At 38.4% G+C, this 19,106-nt stretch overlaps 1 protein-coding gene across 2 annotated transcripts in view; it reads left to right on the top strand.

Moving 5' to 3' along the window:
* LOC129443161 (ankyrin repeat domain-containing protein 12) overlaps positions 1–19,106 on the top strand; it is a 66,281-nt gene that overhangs the window by 43,358 nt on the left and 3,817 nt on the right. The window contains exons 2-9 of one of the 2 annotated variants that reach the window (XM_055203593.2): positions 3,135–3,248; positions 3,505–3,655; positions 10,630–10,701; positions 11,230–11,376; positions 12,771–12,974; positions 13,105–13,247; positions 14,102–14,249; positions 14,444–18,849. In XM_055203593.2, the coding sequence (XP_055059568.2) occupies positions 3,189–3,248; positions 3,505–3,655; positions 10,630–10,701; positions 11,230–11,376; positions 12,771–12,974; positions 13,105–13,247; positions 14,102–14,249; positions 14,444–18,849 (5,331 nt within the window). In that variant the 5' untranslated portion in view covers positions 3,135–3,188. The remainder of the gene's footprint in view (positions 1–3,134; positions 3,249–3,504; positions 3,656–10,629; positions 10,702–11,229; positions 11,377–12,770; positions 12,975–13,104; positions 13,248–14,101; positions 14,250–14,443; positions 18,850–19,106) is intronic. The other variant, XM_055203594.2, reaches the window with a different exon arrangement.

Below are 19,106 nucleotides of genomic sequence, written 5' to 3'. Positions count from 1 at the left end.
TAAAGCCTCACTTGGAGTTTACATGATTTAATGTCTGCATGTTCTTGCTCAAGAATAACAGTGGCTGTATCATTTCTATTTTAAAGAATTTGACAAATATTAAGTATTTAAACGGATTTAAATGTTGTTTCGCTGAAAGTAAGTGTTTTCTCAATCTAAAGTGAAAGTAAAGATAACATCCATGAGACGAGTCCACTTGCATCCTCTGCAGGCTTTTGTTATAATACATTATGCTGTTTTTTATTACATAGGCTGTATATTAATGTGATGTGTTTACTTGGTTTTGCTTTATTTGAACCAATTATTATTGCATCGTCAATCTTATGTAATTTTAAAGGTTTTTTTGCTAACTTGCGTCTATTTTTATTAACAAAAAAAATCAAATACTTCATTAACAAATTAATTGCTAGTGACAGTCCTAGATTAGTTAAAAATTTCCCATTCATATTTTTTATTTTAGACGTTTTTTTAATGTAAAAAAAGTGTCTTGTCTCGTCTCATGAAGTAAGTGTCTAGTTACACCCCTAGTAAACACTAGGCATGGGCTGGTTACCAGTTTCAAGGTATACCGAGGTTTTAAAGAGTTATGGTTTCAAAACAACTAAAATTTTATGTGAAACCAAGGTAATAATAATAATAATAATAATAATAATTATTATTATTATTATTCCAATAATAACAATAATAATAAAAATAATAATTATTATTATTATTTTCAAGGTATAATGTATGTTTACACAAAATTAATTTAAATAATTAAGTCACGTAATTGACTTGATGTTTACATTTAATATTATTAATATTAATACATTTTAAATTGTATAATTTTTCAAAAGAATATTATAATTTAAGGCCTTATTTTTTTCGCCTGGCATGTTACATGTTGTATGTTGCTTAAAAATAAAATGTATTGTGTCCAGTTGAAAAGTTGTGGTTTGTATATGCAGACATTTGGAAATAACACATTTTAGTGTTGCAATGGCAATACTGCACTACTGTGTATATTTGCTTAATATACACAGTACCACCAAAATCTCATATCGGCCCATGCCTAGTAAACACATTTGATGGTTGCAAAAGTTTTTGTGCATTAAGTAGGTTATTTTTTGTGGATTTGTTTAGATCGGACAAATGGATACAATAAAAACACATATCCTTCCATTAGTTTGTGTTTTGTGATTGTGAAACCTAGTGATGCACCGATGTATCGGCCGCCGATATTTATCGGCCGATTTTTAATGAATTTGAAACCATCGGCATATCGGCAATAGCACAAGAAAGGCAGATACCGATTGTTAATTAATTAACTGCATAAAGAAATCCCAATCCCAAAAAAATGAGTTTATGTTGTTGATAAAATAAATGCTGAATAGCAAAAACCACCATTGAAAGTTGTCATGCTGTCTTATTATATTTGTTTTAGCTTAATTTGTGCCTCTCTTATTATGTTGGTCAGTTGAATGTTAATTAGATCCAATCCATGTTCAGTGAAAATAATTTGATGCAGAAATAAACTAGCTAATAGACCAACTGTGTAGCATTGTATACAAGTGTTTAATATCGGTATCGGCCAGAAGTTGTCTGTTTAAATCGGTATCGGCCCAAAAAATTGTGGCAGTGAGATTAGCTCCTATAAAAATGTACAAAATCTGTTTTTCTTGTGTGTCGCTGAATTATAGACTTTGTTTCCTGGAAGTTCATTTTATCCTAATTACTTTTGTGCTTGAAATGTGTTTCTGACATGTCAAAAAGGATCAGAATGGTGCTGATTTGTCTAAACAGTTTCAGATGTAAAGTTTTGGTGTGATTGACGGTTTCTGGTTCACAGATGTTTCACCTTCCATACCGAGAGTTCAGCTTTGATTGATCGTCTTTGAATGTATTTTTGGACCTGGAGCTTGCAGGTGTATTAGACCTTATAGTTGAAGGTTTTCTCTGGTTGCTCAAGTGTGATATTTTCTACATTGCTGTCAAGCTTTGGATCTTTTTTTATTTTCAATGTTTTTGTGCATTGGGGAAGTAAATGAGTTTCATTGTAACAGCAAATATGATGTGGCCAACAGACAAGTACATTATTATTAGCATCGGTTTTAGTCTTTATATTATTTTGTTGCTTTTTATTAGTTTTCGTAAAAGTAAGTGTGGTACGGTACCATGTTTTGTTATATGGGACTTTGACTTGACTCTATGTTACCACCTTACAATAAGTTTCTGTTTTAATTCATGACTGCGAGACTTAACAGTGCGGGAAACACTTTTAAAAATAACCTTAAGTTTGACAAATGCAATTAAAACATCCATTTAACTGTGTTTAATAGTTGTAAATCCATGAGGTTTTAGCATCGTTATGCATCGAATCTAGGTATTTTTTAGTATTGTTATGCATCTGATGTTGTTTTTTTTAGCATCGTTATGCATCTGATGTAGTTTTTTTAGTATTGTTATGCATCTGATGTAGTTTTTTTTTTTTTTGTATCGTTATGCATCTGATGTAGTTTTTTAAGCATCGTTATGCATCTAATGTAGGGATGCATAACGACTAATCGCGATTAATCTATAGTAGAATAAAAGTTTTTGTTTACACCGTGTGTGTGTGTGTGTGTGTGTGTGTGTGTGTGTGTGTGTGTGTGTAATAACTTGTGTATAGGTAAATGCACACACATGCATGTATATATTTAAGAAATGTTTACATGTGTATATATATTTGTATATTTATTATGTATAATTTATATGATATATAAATATATTTTTAAAAAATCTTAAAATTATGCATGCATGTGTGCATATTTATAAATACAAAATTATTATACACAATTCACACACATATATGATGTAAACAAAAACTTTTATTTTGCTATAGATTAATAGCGATTAATCGTTATGCATCCCTAGTCTGGTGATACAGACATAGAAATAGGACAGTTTATTGTATTTTACATGAACAAATCTGTCAGTTTAAAAAGATAAGTTCGATATGTGTAAAAATGTGCTTAAATATATGAGATGATGGATGATAATAGATAAAATGCCTGATATTATAAATCTAAAACTCTTTGCATTTCTTATATTTCAAAGATGTGGAGCAGTGTCGAATCTTGTATGGGTTTTATATCAGTGGTATGTTTATGTTTCAGTCCCATGATGAAATCTGCAAGCCGTAGCTGTCACAGCTAGTCAGAAGATGCACCATGGCCAAACCGGGATCAGACCGCGATGGAGCCATGGTGGAGAAGACGGCGGGGAAGAAGGTGAGATGACAGCTTTTAAACTCTGCAGCACCTGTTAAATGATGTATACGCATTGAATATATATTAGTTAAAGGGAAATTACAGAAAAAAAAAACATGTTGGGAACCATCTGAAATATTTATAGTTTTTTTTTTTTGGAAAAACAAAATTTTTAGAAGAATTAATGATTTACTAGATGTGTTCAAGTTAAGGTTATGTTTTGTATATTAATTGCGTATCCAAACTCTTATGGTTTATATTCTCTTCTCTCTCTCAGAGTAAAGAGAAAATCTCTCCTTTTGTCAAAACTCCGAAGCTGGATCGGAGCGAAATCCTGGGGAAAGAGGGGAAGTCAAAGTCTTCCATGAAACGGAAGCTATCCTTCACCGTCAGTCCACAGAGGAACGAGGAGCGAGACTCTGACACGGGTCGGTTTTATATTTTTGTGTTCTAGTATGTTCTCACATCTGTGCCTCGTTGCTGCCTCCTTTTGGTTAATGATAAAACATGTTTTATTACTGATGAACAGATAAGTCAGCTATAGGACATCTATACAAGTGAGCAGAAATATGCTAAGTGAATGACTGAAAAAGTCTCTGATCTTAAGGTTTTTAAGTATTTAAAGGAATATTCCATTTTCTTGGAAGAAAAATCCAGATGGTTTGCTCGCCACCGTGTCGTCCAGGGTGTTGATGTCTTTCTTTGTTCGGTCCAGAGGAAATTGTGTTTTTTGGAGAAGGCATTGCAGAATTTTTCTAATTTTGATGGACTTTAATGGAACCCAACATTTGATACTTGATTTAACACTTGGCGGTTTTTTTCAACGGAGTTTCAAAGGACTATAAACAATCCCAAACGAGGCATAAGGGTCTTGTCTGGCGAGACGATTGTCATTTTTGACAGGAAAAATGAAAAATATATACTTTTAAACCACAACTTTTCGTCAAGGTCCGGTCCAGCGCGACCTAACGTAAATGCGTAGTGACGTAGGGAGGTCACGTGTTACATATATAAAACGCACATTTTCGGACCATTGTAAACAATAAACTGACACAAAGACATTAATTAGTATCATTCAACATACAACAATGTAGGAACGGCCCTCTTTCAACACACTTGTAAACACTGGGGCGGAGTTTCGCGTTCGTACTCTGTGACCTCTTGACGTCATGACGTATTGCGGTGATGTAGCGCATCACGACCGGATCTACATGACGAGAAGTTGTGCTTTAAAAGTGTATATTTGTTTTTTTGTTGTCAAAAATGACAATCGTTTCGCTTGATAAGACCCTTATGCCTCGTTTGGGATTGTTTATAGTTCTTTGAAACTCTGTTGAAAAAAACTGTTAAGTGTTGAGTTAAGTATTAAATGTTGGGTTCTATTAAAGTCCATTAAAATTTGAAAAATTCTGCAATGTTTTCCTCAAAAAACATAATTTCTTCTCGACTGAAAAAAGAAAGACATCAACATTTTGGATGGCATGGTGGTGGGTAGATTGTCTGGATTGTTCTTTTAAGAAAATGGACTAATCCTTTAAGTATTTCAACTTGTTTTCTTATGTTCTCACAAGTCCAATATTAAAAAAAGTAGGTTGAATTGGGTTGCATAATTAAGTAATAATTGTTTATGATTCTTGTAAACAATAATGTTTTTAAATAATTGTTTTATTTAAAAAAAAATATTATTAAATGAAAATAATCATCTGTAGCCCCCATAGTCCTCTAAATATTGTACAGTATTTCAAGAACTTTTAGACAAGTTAGCAGGCAGTAATAAAATAAAAACTAAGAAACAGCTTGCAAGTGCTAGACTAACAGGAAAACATTCTGAAATTTACAAAAAAAATTGGTCAACAGGGGTAGTGCACTTTAATGAACATTTCTGTAAATGTGCCAGAGTTTGCAAAAAAGGCTATTTTCACATTAGTGTTATAAAGCAGTGGTTCTGAAACTTTTTCAGCGTGAGGCCCCCTTTGTGAATGGTGCATTCCTTCGCAGCCGACCCAAAGAAAATGTATGACAAAAAAAAAACAGTTCTAAAACTTCACATTTTAATTAAACAAAACAGTAGTAGTGCTGCCTTATTTTTTTTTAGATTTAATTTCACAGAATTCACGATAAATTAATGTATTTTATAAAAATGTCATAAAAGTGGGGCCCCCTGGCACCATCTCGCGGCCCCCCTGGGGGCCCCGGACCCCAGTTTGAAAACCACTGTTATAAAGTCACCCTAAAAACAAAACATTTTATATTATAGGATTACTTCACTTCCATAAAAAAATCCTAATAATTTACTCACCCCCATGTCATTCAAGATGTTTATGTTTTTCTTTGTTCAGTCGAGAAGAAATTAAGTTGTTGTTTTTGTTGTTGTTTTGTTTTTGAGGAAAACATTCCAAGATTTTTGGTGGACTTTTTTGTAGACTTTAGTGGACCTCAACAGTTTGCAATTTCAGCGCAGCTTCAAAGGGCTCTAAACGATCCCAACTCTAGGAAAATGATCATAATTTTCGCAAAAAAAAAGAAATGTACTTTTAATGCACTACTTCTCCTCTTGCACAGGCCATGTGACGCACCAGCGCGACTGTACGTATTATGTAATCCCGTGGAAAGTAACACTTTACATATGTAAAATGCACATTGCGCACCATTTTAAACAATAAACTGACACAAAGACATTAATAAGTATCATTTCACATACAACAACGTCTGAACGCTCTTCTTTCTTCACACTTGTAAACACTAAAGGCATACGTCATGTGTGACCTTTTGACTTGATTATGTAATACGTAAGGTCATGCTGCCGCATCATGCTAGTGCAAGACGAAAAGCTGTGGTATAATAGTACGTATACCACGGGTCTCTTGAATGCTGTATTCTGATTGGTTGAAAATTTTTCCACGGATATGCATTATTTTTGCAATAACCGCACACCTAGCTTGTCAAATGTCTTAAAAATTAAGAGTCCTTTAAAGCTGCATTGAAACTGTAAACTCTTGAGGACCAATAAAGTCCAGGAATTTTTTCCTCTAAAAACATACTTTCTTTTCGACTGAACAAAGAAAGACATAAACATCTTCCATGACATGGGGGTGAGTAAATTACCAGGATTTGTTTTTAAATGAAAGTGAAATATTCCTTTTATACGTTCAAATTCCACACAGCAATCCTACTAAATGACAGACATGGGACATTTTATCTGAACATATATTTTATTACAAAGAAGATAAAAGCGATCAGATGGAAGAAAGAAAATGGGTAGGAAAAACGGATAAAAGAATATTGTAAAATTAGGGCTGTCAATAGATTAAAAAAATTAATCTAGATTAATTGCATGATTTCATGAGTTAACTCGCGATTAATCGCAAATTAATCTCACATTTGTATCCGTTCTAAATTTACCCTAATTTAACACTCTTCAGGTTTTTAATATTCTAATCATATATACATATATAGATGCTTTATGCAAATGTATGTTAACAACAGCCTGTTTACATTTTAACAGAACCATCAAGCCATTGTTTTGTATATGCATTTTCCTTTCAGAAGAATTTTCTTTCTCCATTTTTGTTTGCAGCTGCATCATTTGTGACATGTGCTGGCAAATTGATTCCGAATTAGCAAATTTAAAAAAAATAGTTGTTCACATTTTGACATTCTCTTTTAAAACATAGAACAATGCATGATTTGTTGGAATATAACAAAATATGACAGAACTACACCTGTTTGAAGTTGAAAGAGTCAGCAAAGTTAATAACCACAAAAATTACCACATCCATACCTTAAAATCACTGGTAAAACTAATAGATTTAGCACACAAAAAGCACAAACATCAATATATGCTAAAATTTTTTGTTCTTTTATTTTTTGATTGACATTGAGACAGACTGCTTAAAATCTAAGTGATCTAATATAATGTGACACATCAGATATTTTTACCCAACAGTTAACCAAACATTTACTTACGACATAACAAATTATAGATTCTACCTGCGTGAATTCTTATCAAAACAGATATTTTTAAAACTTTAATTTTGTGTAGATGTCTATATATCCGGGTCGTGCACTCGCGCGTCTGTGTGCACGCGCTTCAGATGTCAGTCAGTCAGCGTGAGGAGATCGCTTTTGAGTCTTTTCGCTCTTAATAACTCTTTAAAGCCCCACTGTGTAGGATCTACTCCCATCTAGCGGTAAAACTGTATATGACAACCAACTGATTATTAGTTTCTAGCCTCCCCCATCCGGAACGCGTTTTAACTAGTACGGTTGCCCTGTCATGCCAAGGTTAACATGGCTTCCAGTAGCTAAAGCAAAAGCAATGAAAAGAAATGAACAATTTGCATTGTCCTTTGCCTGTGATCCGTCAAAGCACACAGATTTATGTTAAACATGTAAAAAGTCTGATTGTCATGATATGTCCGCTTAAAATCACATAAGTTACAAAAAGCAATCATAAACGTAGCTTAGGCACTCCTTTTTCATCCACGCGAGGAAAAATATCACAGGGGCTGTTAAACTTGGTATTAAGATGTGTTTTCATCGATCAGATCACAAGTGGACGAGAGAGAGACATACACTTGGTGTTTAAATCCGTCTCTTTTTGTCCATTTTCGACCGCTTCTCTCCAGATTACTGAGGAGATGGTCTGTGGACCAGTTCCTCTCCTGTCATTTACTCATGAGCTGGAGTAATGACAGGTTTAAATGGACGCAAAACTAATATGTCAGAGTCCAATGCTTATGTTTTAAGTAAACGTTACATGTCCGTGTATATGTAAGCGCTTCCTCTGATATTGGTGAAATAAGATCGCACAACTTTCACACGCTTGTAAAATGAAACGAAAGACGCGCAGATCAGCGGCGTTTTATCAATGAAAGACTAAAAATAGGGCTGTCACCGTGTGTTTGTGCTAGAGGTCAGAAAATATGAAAAATATTTATCTCAGTACCTCAGATTACATAAATGGGCGGAGAGACGGCGTGTGGCTGTTCGAACCACATGCGTGTATACACTAACTGCATAATATGCTATAGTTAGCCAAAGAACTATAAAACGTCAAGTTTACAACATAGACTGTATAGATGTAAACGAATATGCTGAATTACCTGTGGTGAAAATAGAATGTAGCAACTTCATTGTCCATTGAGGCTCATCTTGGAAAACTAACTCCAATATGACTTTGGTCTTGATGTTTTCCCGTCCCGTTGTCGTTTAAAATCCCCGTTTCGCTTCCTTGGCGACTTGTTTTAATGTCCTCGACAATATGTCTTCAACAGGCTTTCAAATCAAAGCATTAGATCGCGGGATCATCACGGTGTGCGGCTGTTGTAAAATCCGAAGGATTCAGTCTACGCAGGTCGCATATCCGGGCTGCATACGTCATCAAGCCTGGTTTATTTAAATTAACTGAGCATTACATTCGCAAGTCATAAGCATATTACATCAATTTACAATTAACTAAGAATAATTGTCAGCTTTATAATTGTTAATATTCTGAAATAAGACTGTCTTGATGACATATACCGCCTACACATGCAACCTCCGTAAGCTTCAGCTCGCGGCCAGCTTGAGTGTAGTGTGAAAGCGCGAAATGCGGAGCTTGAATTTCAGGAATGTCCCTCGTCGGCGAATGTATTTCAAAGATGGAGGCACAACATGGATTCAGCCAGAGAGCGACTCGATCGTATGTATTTTAAATAGCAGATTCTACACTTACGAGAATACTTTGATTAGTGGGGTGGGCGTAATTACACATGAATGAGCACATACTTTTGAAAGAAAACATGGGTTTTTGCTTAGAATTAACTAAAATTAGTACACAGTGTAGCTTTAACATTAATCAGGTACCGAACATTATCTCTCTTAATGACTCTTTTAACATCAAGCAAGTCCTGCAGTCTATTTTCTAAGTCATGCATAAAAGCGAAACCAAAATGAATTGAGACGCATCTTTGCATTAGATTAAGCATTAGGAGGACGGTAACCTCTCAGACATATAAATAAAGATCATTTAAGATGTCCAACGAGCATTTAGAGCATTGGATTTGATAGACGATTTGCTTAATGTTTTTATTTCTATGAAAACCTTTGACTCATTTAGACAGGGTCACATTTGTCTGCGTCTCTGTTCATTCAACTATGGGCTGGACCAAGGGTCAAACAGAAATTGCGTTAATCTGCGTTAATAAAATTAGTGCCGTTAAAATGAATTTGCGTTAACGCGTTATTAACGTGTTAATTTTGACAGCCCTATGTAAAATACAAAAAAAAATGGAGCAATCACTACGTTATATACATTTGTCTCAGATTTACTTTTTATACATTTTTTGACTCCACAGCAAACAGAGCAATTTTGCCTTTATTGTCCCAATTTTATGGAGGGCACTGTACGTATCCAGTCGTCTTTGCATTTATTACGCATATACACTAGTCAACAATTATTTAGCAGGCAGTAATAAAATAAAAACTAAGAAACAGCTTGCAAGTGCTAGACTAACAGGTAAACATTCTGAAATTTACAAAAAAAAACAGGGGCAGTGCACTTTAATGAACATTTTTTTGTAAATGTGCCAGAGTTACATTAGTTACATGCTACTAATAACCAATGATTGTATTATGTAGCCTATGGGTTTCCCATACTTTTAATTTTGCAACCCACTTAAATGGTTATAATCTAAGCCGGGACCCACTAACATAACATTTTTAAATGGAAATATAAGGGACACATGCATTATTTTTTCTTTTGTAGTTGTTTTAGTTGTTTTTCATTTTCCTTGTCATTTAAGTTTAATTGCAATATCAAAATACCTTATGGATATCATATCAAAATCATTGTCATTGTTTCTCATTAGTTGCACTAAATTGCTTTCCCCGCTACAGCCAAGCGACTTTGCGCATCCCACCTTATCCCACCGCGCGACCCACAGGAGGGTCCCCACCCACAGTTTGAAAACCGCTGGTGTAGCCAACTCACTGAGGAAATAACATCATTTTGCTCATTTTAGATATTACCGAAATGTCAGGTTTTTACTGACCTGCCATGTTTAACCCTTTGCTGACACTCTGAGTTGAAAGGCACCTAAAAATAAAAAGGTCTTAAAATATTTTACAGCTTCTTCAATGTGACTGAGCTTTTTGTGACTGAATCAATTTAGTATATACTCATGTCAGAAGTGGGGAATCACACTTCATTGATCCAATGTTGCATCCTAGGATTGGGGTGCATGGTCTTACCTCATGAGGAAAATGGTCTTAACTTTGTGACGTCATTTGTGACTCTTAATTAGTTTCACGAAGCATTTAAATCCTGTGCTGTGATATGAGAAGCAGAGCCTGTAAGTATAATCACTGCTCTGCTTTTTCGACCCCTGACCCTCCCCACCTCTCTGCTTTTGCACTGTAGATGACTCTGACCCCGGGCAGTCGAGTGATGCGTGGGGAGAAAGATTACTTCCTACCTGCAGGATATATGCAGGTAACTGCCTCCGCAAAATCCTCCCCACAGCAGACCCTTGCTGTGTCGCACAATCAGTCGTAAACAGTCCGAAAAGGCCTCGGATGCGTCACCGTTCTTGTATTTACAAGCATGGGGATCATATAAAATGAATCCTGTTTACCAAAGGGTTACACTAACCTCTGCAGCATGACCTAGTCCGTCTGCTAGCGGTTTTGCGTCACGCTCTGTGCTTCACTTTGTGTTACAAGAGCAGGAATTTGTATTTATTTGTATTTATTTATCTTTTTTAATACCCAATATTCTTCGATTCGTGTTCAAGGAAGCACACACAAGCATTTTTCAGGTTTATCTTCTGCATCTGTTTTAATCGCATGCCTTTCAATACTGATGGGATTAAATGGGTAATGCATGTGTCTGTAAGGCTTTAATCTCTGTTTTTCACCTTTTGCCACTTCTTTAAAGTGGACAATTGTAGAAATTAAGATGTACGAAATCCAGGAGGAAGCATACTGATGAGCTTTTCGTCGTTCTTCTTGTTTGCTGTAGACAAAGATGGTCCGGATAAGAAGAAAGTTAAGAAGGAGTCGTGCACTAAGAAATCTACCCCTGTGAATATTTTGTTCGGTTACCCTTTGTCGGAGCGTAAGCAGATGGCTCTTCTGATGCAAATGACAGCGAGAGACAACAGTCCAGGTAGGAAACATTGACCACTGAGCGATTGTTGGTATTTATTCTACGTTGCACATCGTTTTTGATGTGTCAGCCTGGGCACATACGTAACCCTGTGTGTAAAATCCAGGTTAAAGTCTCATTTATCTAATTATGAGATTAGGAGCATCAAAGTTTGATCGATTTGACATTTGTTTCGAACTTTGACCTTTCTTAGTCAATATTAAAGGATAACCACTTTCATAAAAAATCCTGATGACCCCGTGTCTTCCAAGATGTTAATGTATCAGTCGAGAATAAATTTTGAGAAAAACATTCAGTTTAATTGACTTTAGTGGACCTCTACAGTCAATGCAGCTTGAAAGGGCTGTAAACAATCCCAACCGAGGCATAAGGATCCTATCCAGCGAAACGACAGTCATCTTGCAAAAATAAAATTCATTTACCTTTAACCACTACTTCTCGTCTTGCACTAGCCGTGTGATGCCCCAGTTTGACCTTATGTATTGCGTAGTCACGTCGAAGTCACACATTACATATGTAAAAATCACACTTGCGGACCATTTAAAACAATAAACTGACACAAAGACATTAATTAGTATCATTTCACATACAACAACATCTGAACAGTCCTCTTTCTTTACACTTGTAAACACTGGAGCGTTAGTTTCACATACGTTATGCGTGACCTTTCAAGGTGATTACGCAGTACGCAAGATGACACTAGCGCGCCACACAGCCAGCAAAAGACGAGAAGCCGTGGTCTCAAAGCACGTATTTTTTATTTTCTTAGCGAAAATGCCGATCGCTTCACAAGACAAGACCCTTATGATCATTTAGAGGCCTTTAAAGCTGCATTGAAACTGCAAACTGTTGAAGTCCACTATAGGGATCCTGTCAGTAAAGCTGGTTCCTTGACTAGTCACAAATCGGCACCAGCGGCCCTCAAACGGAGCGGCACCCACCACACAAAGCCGCAGCTCGCCCACAATTGGGGCAACCTCGCACGAACTATCGCGGACGTATCGCCCGCGAAATGTATGCGACATGGCCCAGCTTGCCAGTGAACTACGGCCCTGTGCAGCAAACGCCACTCCACCCGAAAGCCACCGATGGCGACCCACCACCAATCAAGGAGCCGGCCTTACACACGAGATGCGCATGATATTGCATGCAAATTATTGTCCACCACTAGTCCACTATATGGAGAAAAATCCTGGAATGTTTTCCACAAAAAACGTTTTTTTCTCAACTAAACATAGAAAGATATAAACATCTTGGATGACATGGGGGTGAATAAATTATCAGGATTTTTTAATGAAAGTGGAGTAATTCTTTAAGGTTATATTTTCACAGAATGTGTTTTACATGATGTAGGATGATTTTGAGATTCTTGTTATTATGGTTTGTGATCTTAGATACTACGCCAAGCCACCCTTCTCAAACTCCAACAATGCAGAAGAAGATCACTAGCAGCTCGTCCACGCGGCAGAAGGACAAAGTCAACAAGAGGAATGAGAGGGGGGAGACGCCCCTACATATGGCTGCCATCAGGGGCGATGTCAAACAGGTGAAGGAGCTCATCGGCCTTGGAGCGGATGTTAATGTCAAAGATTTTGCAGGTAAGACTGTGTGCTCAATAAACATTTATATGACCCAGTAATAAGAGAAAATGTGACGCTCCTTACCATGTTTGAAAGATTCACTCACAATCCATAGTCTCTTAAACTCATACATGATTTCTGTTCCCAGGTTGGACGCCACTCCATGAAGCGTGTAACCTTGGTTACTATGATGTAGCGAAGGTTCTGATTGGTGCAGGAGCAGAAGTGAACACGCAGGGATTGGACGACGACACGCCGCTTCATGATGCCTCCAGCAGTGGGCACAAAGATGTGAGTTTTGCACTAACATCGAAAATGGTCTAAACCAGAGGTTTTCAAAATGTGGGTCAGGACTCGCTTGTGCAGGGGTGTGCAAACTTGGTCCTGGAGGGCCGTGTCTGGCAGAGTTTAGCTGAAATTTCCTTAGCACACCTTCCTGAAAGTTTCTAGTCTGCGTAGTAAGACCTTGGACACCCCTGAACATGTTGGTCGCATAGTGGGAAAAGGTGGGTCTCACAAAGTTGCTTGCCTGTAGCTGTAAATGACACAAAAAACGGTTTAGTCCAACTAATGACGAGCAATGACAATATAGTGCTGTATTTTGATAATGCAATTAATCTTACACTTCATTAATAAAATTACAAAAATATTAGATTATACACATTTAAGTCAGTTAACAATTTGGGAATATGTTGCATCTTTATAAAACCATAGTGCTTAAGATAATATGATGAATCCATTTTCATGTATGGTTGCTTGCTGACCTTAAAGTGTAAGTTGTACATCAAGTTCATTTAGCCTAGTTAGACAAATTAATTATATCATTTGGCCGAGGAATTAGGCATTGGAGCAGTTATCAGCAAAAATCTAACTAGACTCGAGACTCGAATCAGCAACCTTTTGGGTTACATGCCCAACTTTCTATTATACCACAACTACCTCTACCATAATCACTTATCTTTGTTAAAATCACAACAGACAGACAGTCTCGCATTGCTCATTTCTTGGCTATACTTACTGAACAGTGCGTAATGACATCTGTTACAAGAGTACCGGTACCTTTAGTAAGAGTCTTGCACTTTAATTTATCTGTGTTTATGCTGCCTCCTATTGCTCCCATGACAAATTTTTGCCAATGTTCATAGATTGTGAAGCTGCTTTTGCGTCATGGTGGCAACGCCTTCCAGCTCAACAAGAGAGGAGAGAGACCCGTTGATGTGGCTGATTCTCAGGAACTTGAGCAGTTACTAAAGGGAGAGATCCCACTTTCAGATGTAGAGGAGAGTTCTTCAGGTACAGAGGTTTTTGTCTTTGCTGTTAATTTGGTCTTCATTATCCTTATTTTTTGACTGTACCTATCAAAGAAATAAACTTGATTTGAATGATTGTATTTAACTTTGCACAAATGTATGTATTTATTCATGAATAATTATTCGATTGGGATTTCATATGAACCGTTTCTTTTTTGTAATCCTTGTATGTCACAGACTCAGAGGACCCACCTTCAGTTAATCCATCCAGTGTAGACGAGAACATGGAGTACTCTGATGCTGAGAAGGACTCCACCACAGTGAAGGCGTCATCGTCCATGTCAGGACTGGACGAATATGAATTTAAAGATGAGGAAGAGGAGGAGGATCTCAGTAAGGCACTTAACGAAAGACACCTCTTAAGAAGAGAGCTACGGCAAAAGGAGAAAGAAGAGAAGGAAAGGAACCACTATGCTTCCAAACAGGGCAGCAAAAGCGAGCAGCTGGCTTGCAAAACTAAGAAAACTAAAGCATCGCGTGTGTACTGCACTTCGGATAGTTCAAGCGATGAAGCTGAGGTGCCGTCGGAAAGAAGAAGCTCCCCGACAAGGTCGGTCAGTGTGGATAGTCATAAAACGGAGAGTAAATCAAAAAAAGAAAGCCTTAATCTCACTCCATCTGAGCAGAAAGAAAAGTGTAAACAGAAGAAAAAGAACAAGAGCCAAAGCAAAAACAAAGAGAACCAGGAAGTTCGAGAGGAAGTGAAAGAGAACGGCAAATCTCTTCTGTTTTCTGCAGCGACTGTGTCTGATAATTCTGAAAAGACCGTCAGAGAAGAGGACTCCTTCAAAATGTCGTTCAGCGCAAAAGATGACACCTCTGTCCACCTATTTCACCTATCTGTGGTCAAGTCCCCAAAGCTGAACCACAGCCAAACTGACAAGCAAACAACCCCACTGAAACAGGAAAACACTAAGACCTGTGTTTCGATTGGAGATGGATCCTGCCCAGGTGAAAACGTCAAATACAATCACTACATCGAGTCAGACTTCTGCACAGAAGGCTCTAGCAGTAAAAGTTGCAAACACAAGGAGAAAAGCAAGCATCACCATAAGGAGCTCAGCTTGGAAGATGACGGCAGCTCTAGTCCATTCAAAGACAGTAGTTTAAGCAACAGTATGGACAGTTCTGAGGGTGTCTTCAGGAAGACGGACAAAGATGGCAAAGTTGTTAAGAAGCACAAGCTAAAACACAAGGAGAAAGACAAATACAGGAAGGAATACGAGGCTGAGAGAAACCGTCACCGGCAAAAAGAGGCACGCAAGGACGGGCATAGGAATATGGAGTTTGACCGGGAGTTTTGGAAGGAGAACTTTTTCAAAAGCGATGAGAATGAGGAGACCACAGGTAAAGGCGAGGTGCTCCATGGCGGATCTCCTCTGAAATCTTCAGAATCGTCACCTGCTAAAGAGGAAAAAGGGGTGTCAAGGGACAAATATTCAAGCAGTAGTAGCAGCAAGGACAGGAGGCCAAAAGAGGAGAGGGAAAAGGACAAGCCTATAAAAAAAGAGAAAAGAGAGATGGGCTCCAAAGATGAGCGAGGAAGAGATGAACTCGATGACCGGACTGAGGGTTCACTGCACATTTCAGGAGTTAAAGAAGAAGCGGATGACAAACCAATCACTGGTAATTCAGCAGACCTAGATCAACTGGAGTCTGCAGAGAAAATCCCTAGAGAGAAAAACGATAAGCGACTGCCAACAAAAGATCGGGAGTCTGAAAAGTCTGAGAAAAAGCATGCAGATAAAGATAAGAAAGTGAAATCTGAGCACTTAGCTGACAAGTCGGAAATGCACATCTCCACAGATCGATGGAAAGAAAAGGAGAAACTAACAAGCACTTCACATTCACCCAATGATAAGAGCCATAATAAAGAGATTGAAAAACTCAAAGCGATGTCTGCAATGAAAAAGCATGAAGAAAACAAGAAGAATAAAGACAAGCTTGACAAAAGAGCAGAGAAAGATCATTCTTCTGGTGACCACAGAGACAAAGATAAAACCAATTCGGAAAAGAAAGTGAAGACCACTGATCATGGCAAATCTGACCGCACTAAAGAAAAGGAACGAGAGAAAGACTCCGATAAGAGGAAAAAAGAAAAATCAAAAGAAACCACCCCATCTTCCTCATCCTACTCCAATCTTAAGTTGTTACTAGAGGAGAAGAAAGGCTATATTTGTGAAAACAATAAGATTGCCTCATCTAAATCAAAGGAAGAGGGTACAAAGGCTACGGAGAAAGACAGGGATAGACGAGAGAGGGACCGGGATTCGGAAAGACATCGAGACCGCGAGCGAGATCGACACAAGGAAAAGGACAAAGATAAAGACAGATCGCAGCTGAATAGAGATGGCAAAATAAGCAAGACGAAACCAAGTGAAGCCGAATTCAAATCTAAGGTTGCACCAAGTCCAAAGGATGCTCGTCCAAAAGAAAAGAGGTTGGTAAATGATGACCTCATGCAGACCAGCTTCGAACGCATGCTCAGTCTCAAAGACCGGGAAATTGAACAGTGGCACAGAAAGCACTTAGAAAAAATCAAGCAGAAGGAACGAGAACGACTAAAGCAGCGCCCGGGAATCGATCTGGGGAAGCAGAAAAGCAAAGACAAAGCCAACACAAAAACATCCACTTCGTCCGGTGAACCTTGTTTAACGAAGGAATTGATGCGCTCCAAGAGCTCCGAGGTTTCAGATGGACACCGCGAAAAAAGCTTGAAAGATGCCACTAGTGCAAGAACGCTCTCGCTAGATGCGAAACATCTCCCTTCTTCTGGGAAGAACGGACCCTTATTAGAAAACAGTCTTAGCCGATCTCCAAGACCAGAGAGTGAAAAGTCTGGTCTTATGTCAAGATCAATATCCATGATCTCTGTGGCAAGTTCAGAAGATTCTTGTCATGCCACCATACTAACACCCAGACCAACTGAATATGATTCGGACCACAATGTGGAACCTTCAGATTCCCAGACACCTTTGCTGCAGTCACCTACGGTTCATGACAAGGATACCGTCAGTCTTCCGGATACGGCTCTCTCCAATCGTACGCCGTTACCAAACAGGCATGCATCACCATGCTTAAGGGCTATTCTGGATGAAGAAGCCAAGGCTCTGCCAGTTGAAATTAAACTGAATGAAGACCCACAGAGAATTGGCGTTGCGTTACACCCAAGCAATGAACAAGCTGCTGAGATAAGCGCAGCCCCTGTCCTAGAGACTTGCAGTAGTCAAAGCTCCACTGTTGTGTCGGATGGTTTAAATCAAAATTGTAATAATGGTGAAGGCATTACTCTTGTTTGTCAAGTTCAACCTTCGTCATATGTGCACGAGTCTACTACTAAAGACCTTAGTAGCCAACTGGCTAACAATGTGTCTTGCAACCCTGGTAGTCAAAAAGAGCACTTAAGTCTGGGTCAGCTTGAAGTCCCTGGTGCAGCAATGCCAGAGGGTCCTTTATTAGATATTGTTTCCCAAAGTGCATCATGTCAGCCTTTACAGACACAAAAATCATCTGACAACCATGCACCTGTGCATTCTGGAAGCCACCAATGGGAAACTGCCCCCAATTCTAGTAGTGAGCAGACTTTAAGAGAAGACTCTACGGAGCAAAAAGAGAAAACCTCAGTTGATGCCGAAAACAAAATCGACAAGAGTGGGGAAATCATTAACCCCACAGAAAGCAACCAAAATTCATCTGTTGTTTCATGTAGTGCTGAGAATATTAAACCAATGTTGAAAACAGCCAATGTCCAAGAAGATACGGTCAAGGGCACAAGTGTGCAGGAAGAATGTACATCCAGGTTCTCCACAGACCCACTGAGTTCAATTGATGCTCAACCAGAGAAACACGAGCCGGAGTCTGTGACAAATACGTCTCACTCCACTAGTCCAGAAAGGGTCCCTGAGGAGCCGATGGAGTTGTCTGAAGAGGTTTCAGACAAGAACCGAATTGCAGAGACAAATGGTGCCAAAATCTCATCCTCAGAAGAAGGTGTGAAATCTTGCTCTCTATCCGAAACTAAAACCGTTGTAGACCGATCAGACCAGCTTGCTGTTGAGGACAAGCCTCCAAAATCGGACCTTCCAGCTAATGAAGAACCAACTGAGAACAGTGCACAAATCCAGCACAATGCTCAACCAGAGTCGTCCAGCGGAGGAACCTCAGGAAGCTCCTCTCCATCGTCCGTCACGGAGAGAGATTCCGACACATCTGGGGCCAGGTCCAAAGTCCGGCTCTCAGATGAAGACGTTGACATGCAGGCAACCCATCCGAGGAAACGAAAGATGTCTAGGGTTTCTCCCACAGCACAATCTAGCCTTACGGCTCAGCAGGTCAGAGAGAAGACCCAGCAGTCTTTAGCTGCGATTGTAGACGCACTGAAACTCGAAGAGATCCAGCCTTACCAGACGGAGCGAGCAAATCCATATTATGAGTACTTGCACATTCGTAAGAAGATCGAGGAGAAGAGGAAAGTACTTTGTAGTGTCATTCCTCAAGCTCCCCAGTACTATGACGAGTATGTGACTTTCAATGGATCCTACCTGCTGGATGGAAACCCACTCAGCAAGCTTTGCATCCCAACAGTAAGTTTTTGTAAATGCTTGAACTACCGTATTGTCCCGTATATAAGACAACATTTTTCAAACAACATTTTTCGAGCTCATGACTATTACATCAATCATGCTGTACACCCGTAAAAATGTGGTAGGTGGTGCCAAACACTTAATAAAATAAAATATATTATTAGGCTACATGTTTTTTCGCAATGAGATGGACAGCTTAGGCCAATTGTTATTAAATCTAGATAGACTGCAGGTTATATATGGTACTGTATGCCATA

Source organism: Misgurnus anguillicaudatus, chromosome 2, assembly GCF_027580225.2.
Source record: "Misgurnus anguillicaudatus chromosome 2, ASM2758022v2, whole genome shotgun sequence".
NCBI classification, from domain to species: Eukaryota; Metazoa; Chordata; class Actinopteri; order Cypriniformes; family Cobitidae; genus Misgurnus; species Misgurnus anguillicaudatus.
Note: the sequence above shows the minus strand (reverse complement) of the source record. Positions and strands in the feature narration are given on the sequence as shown.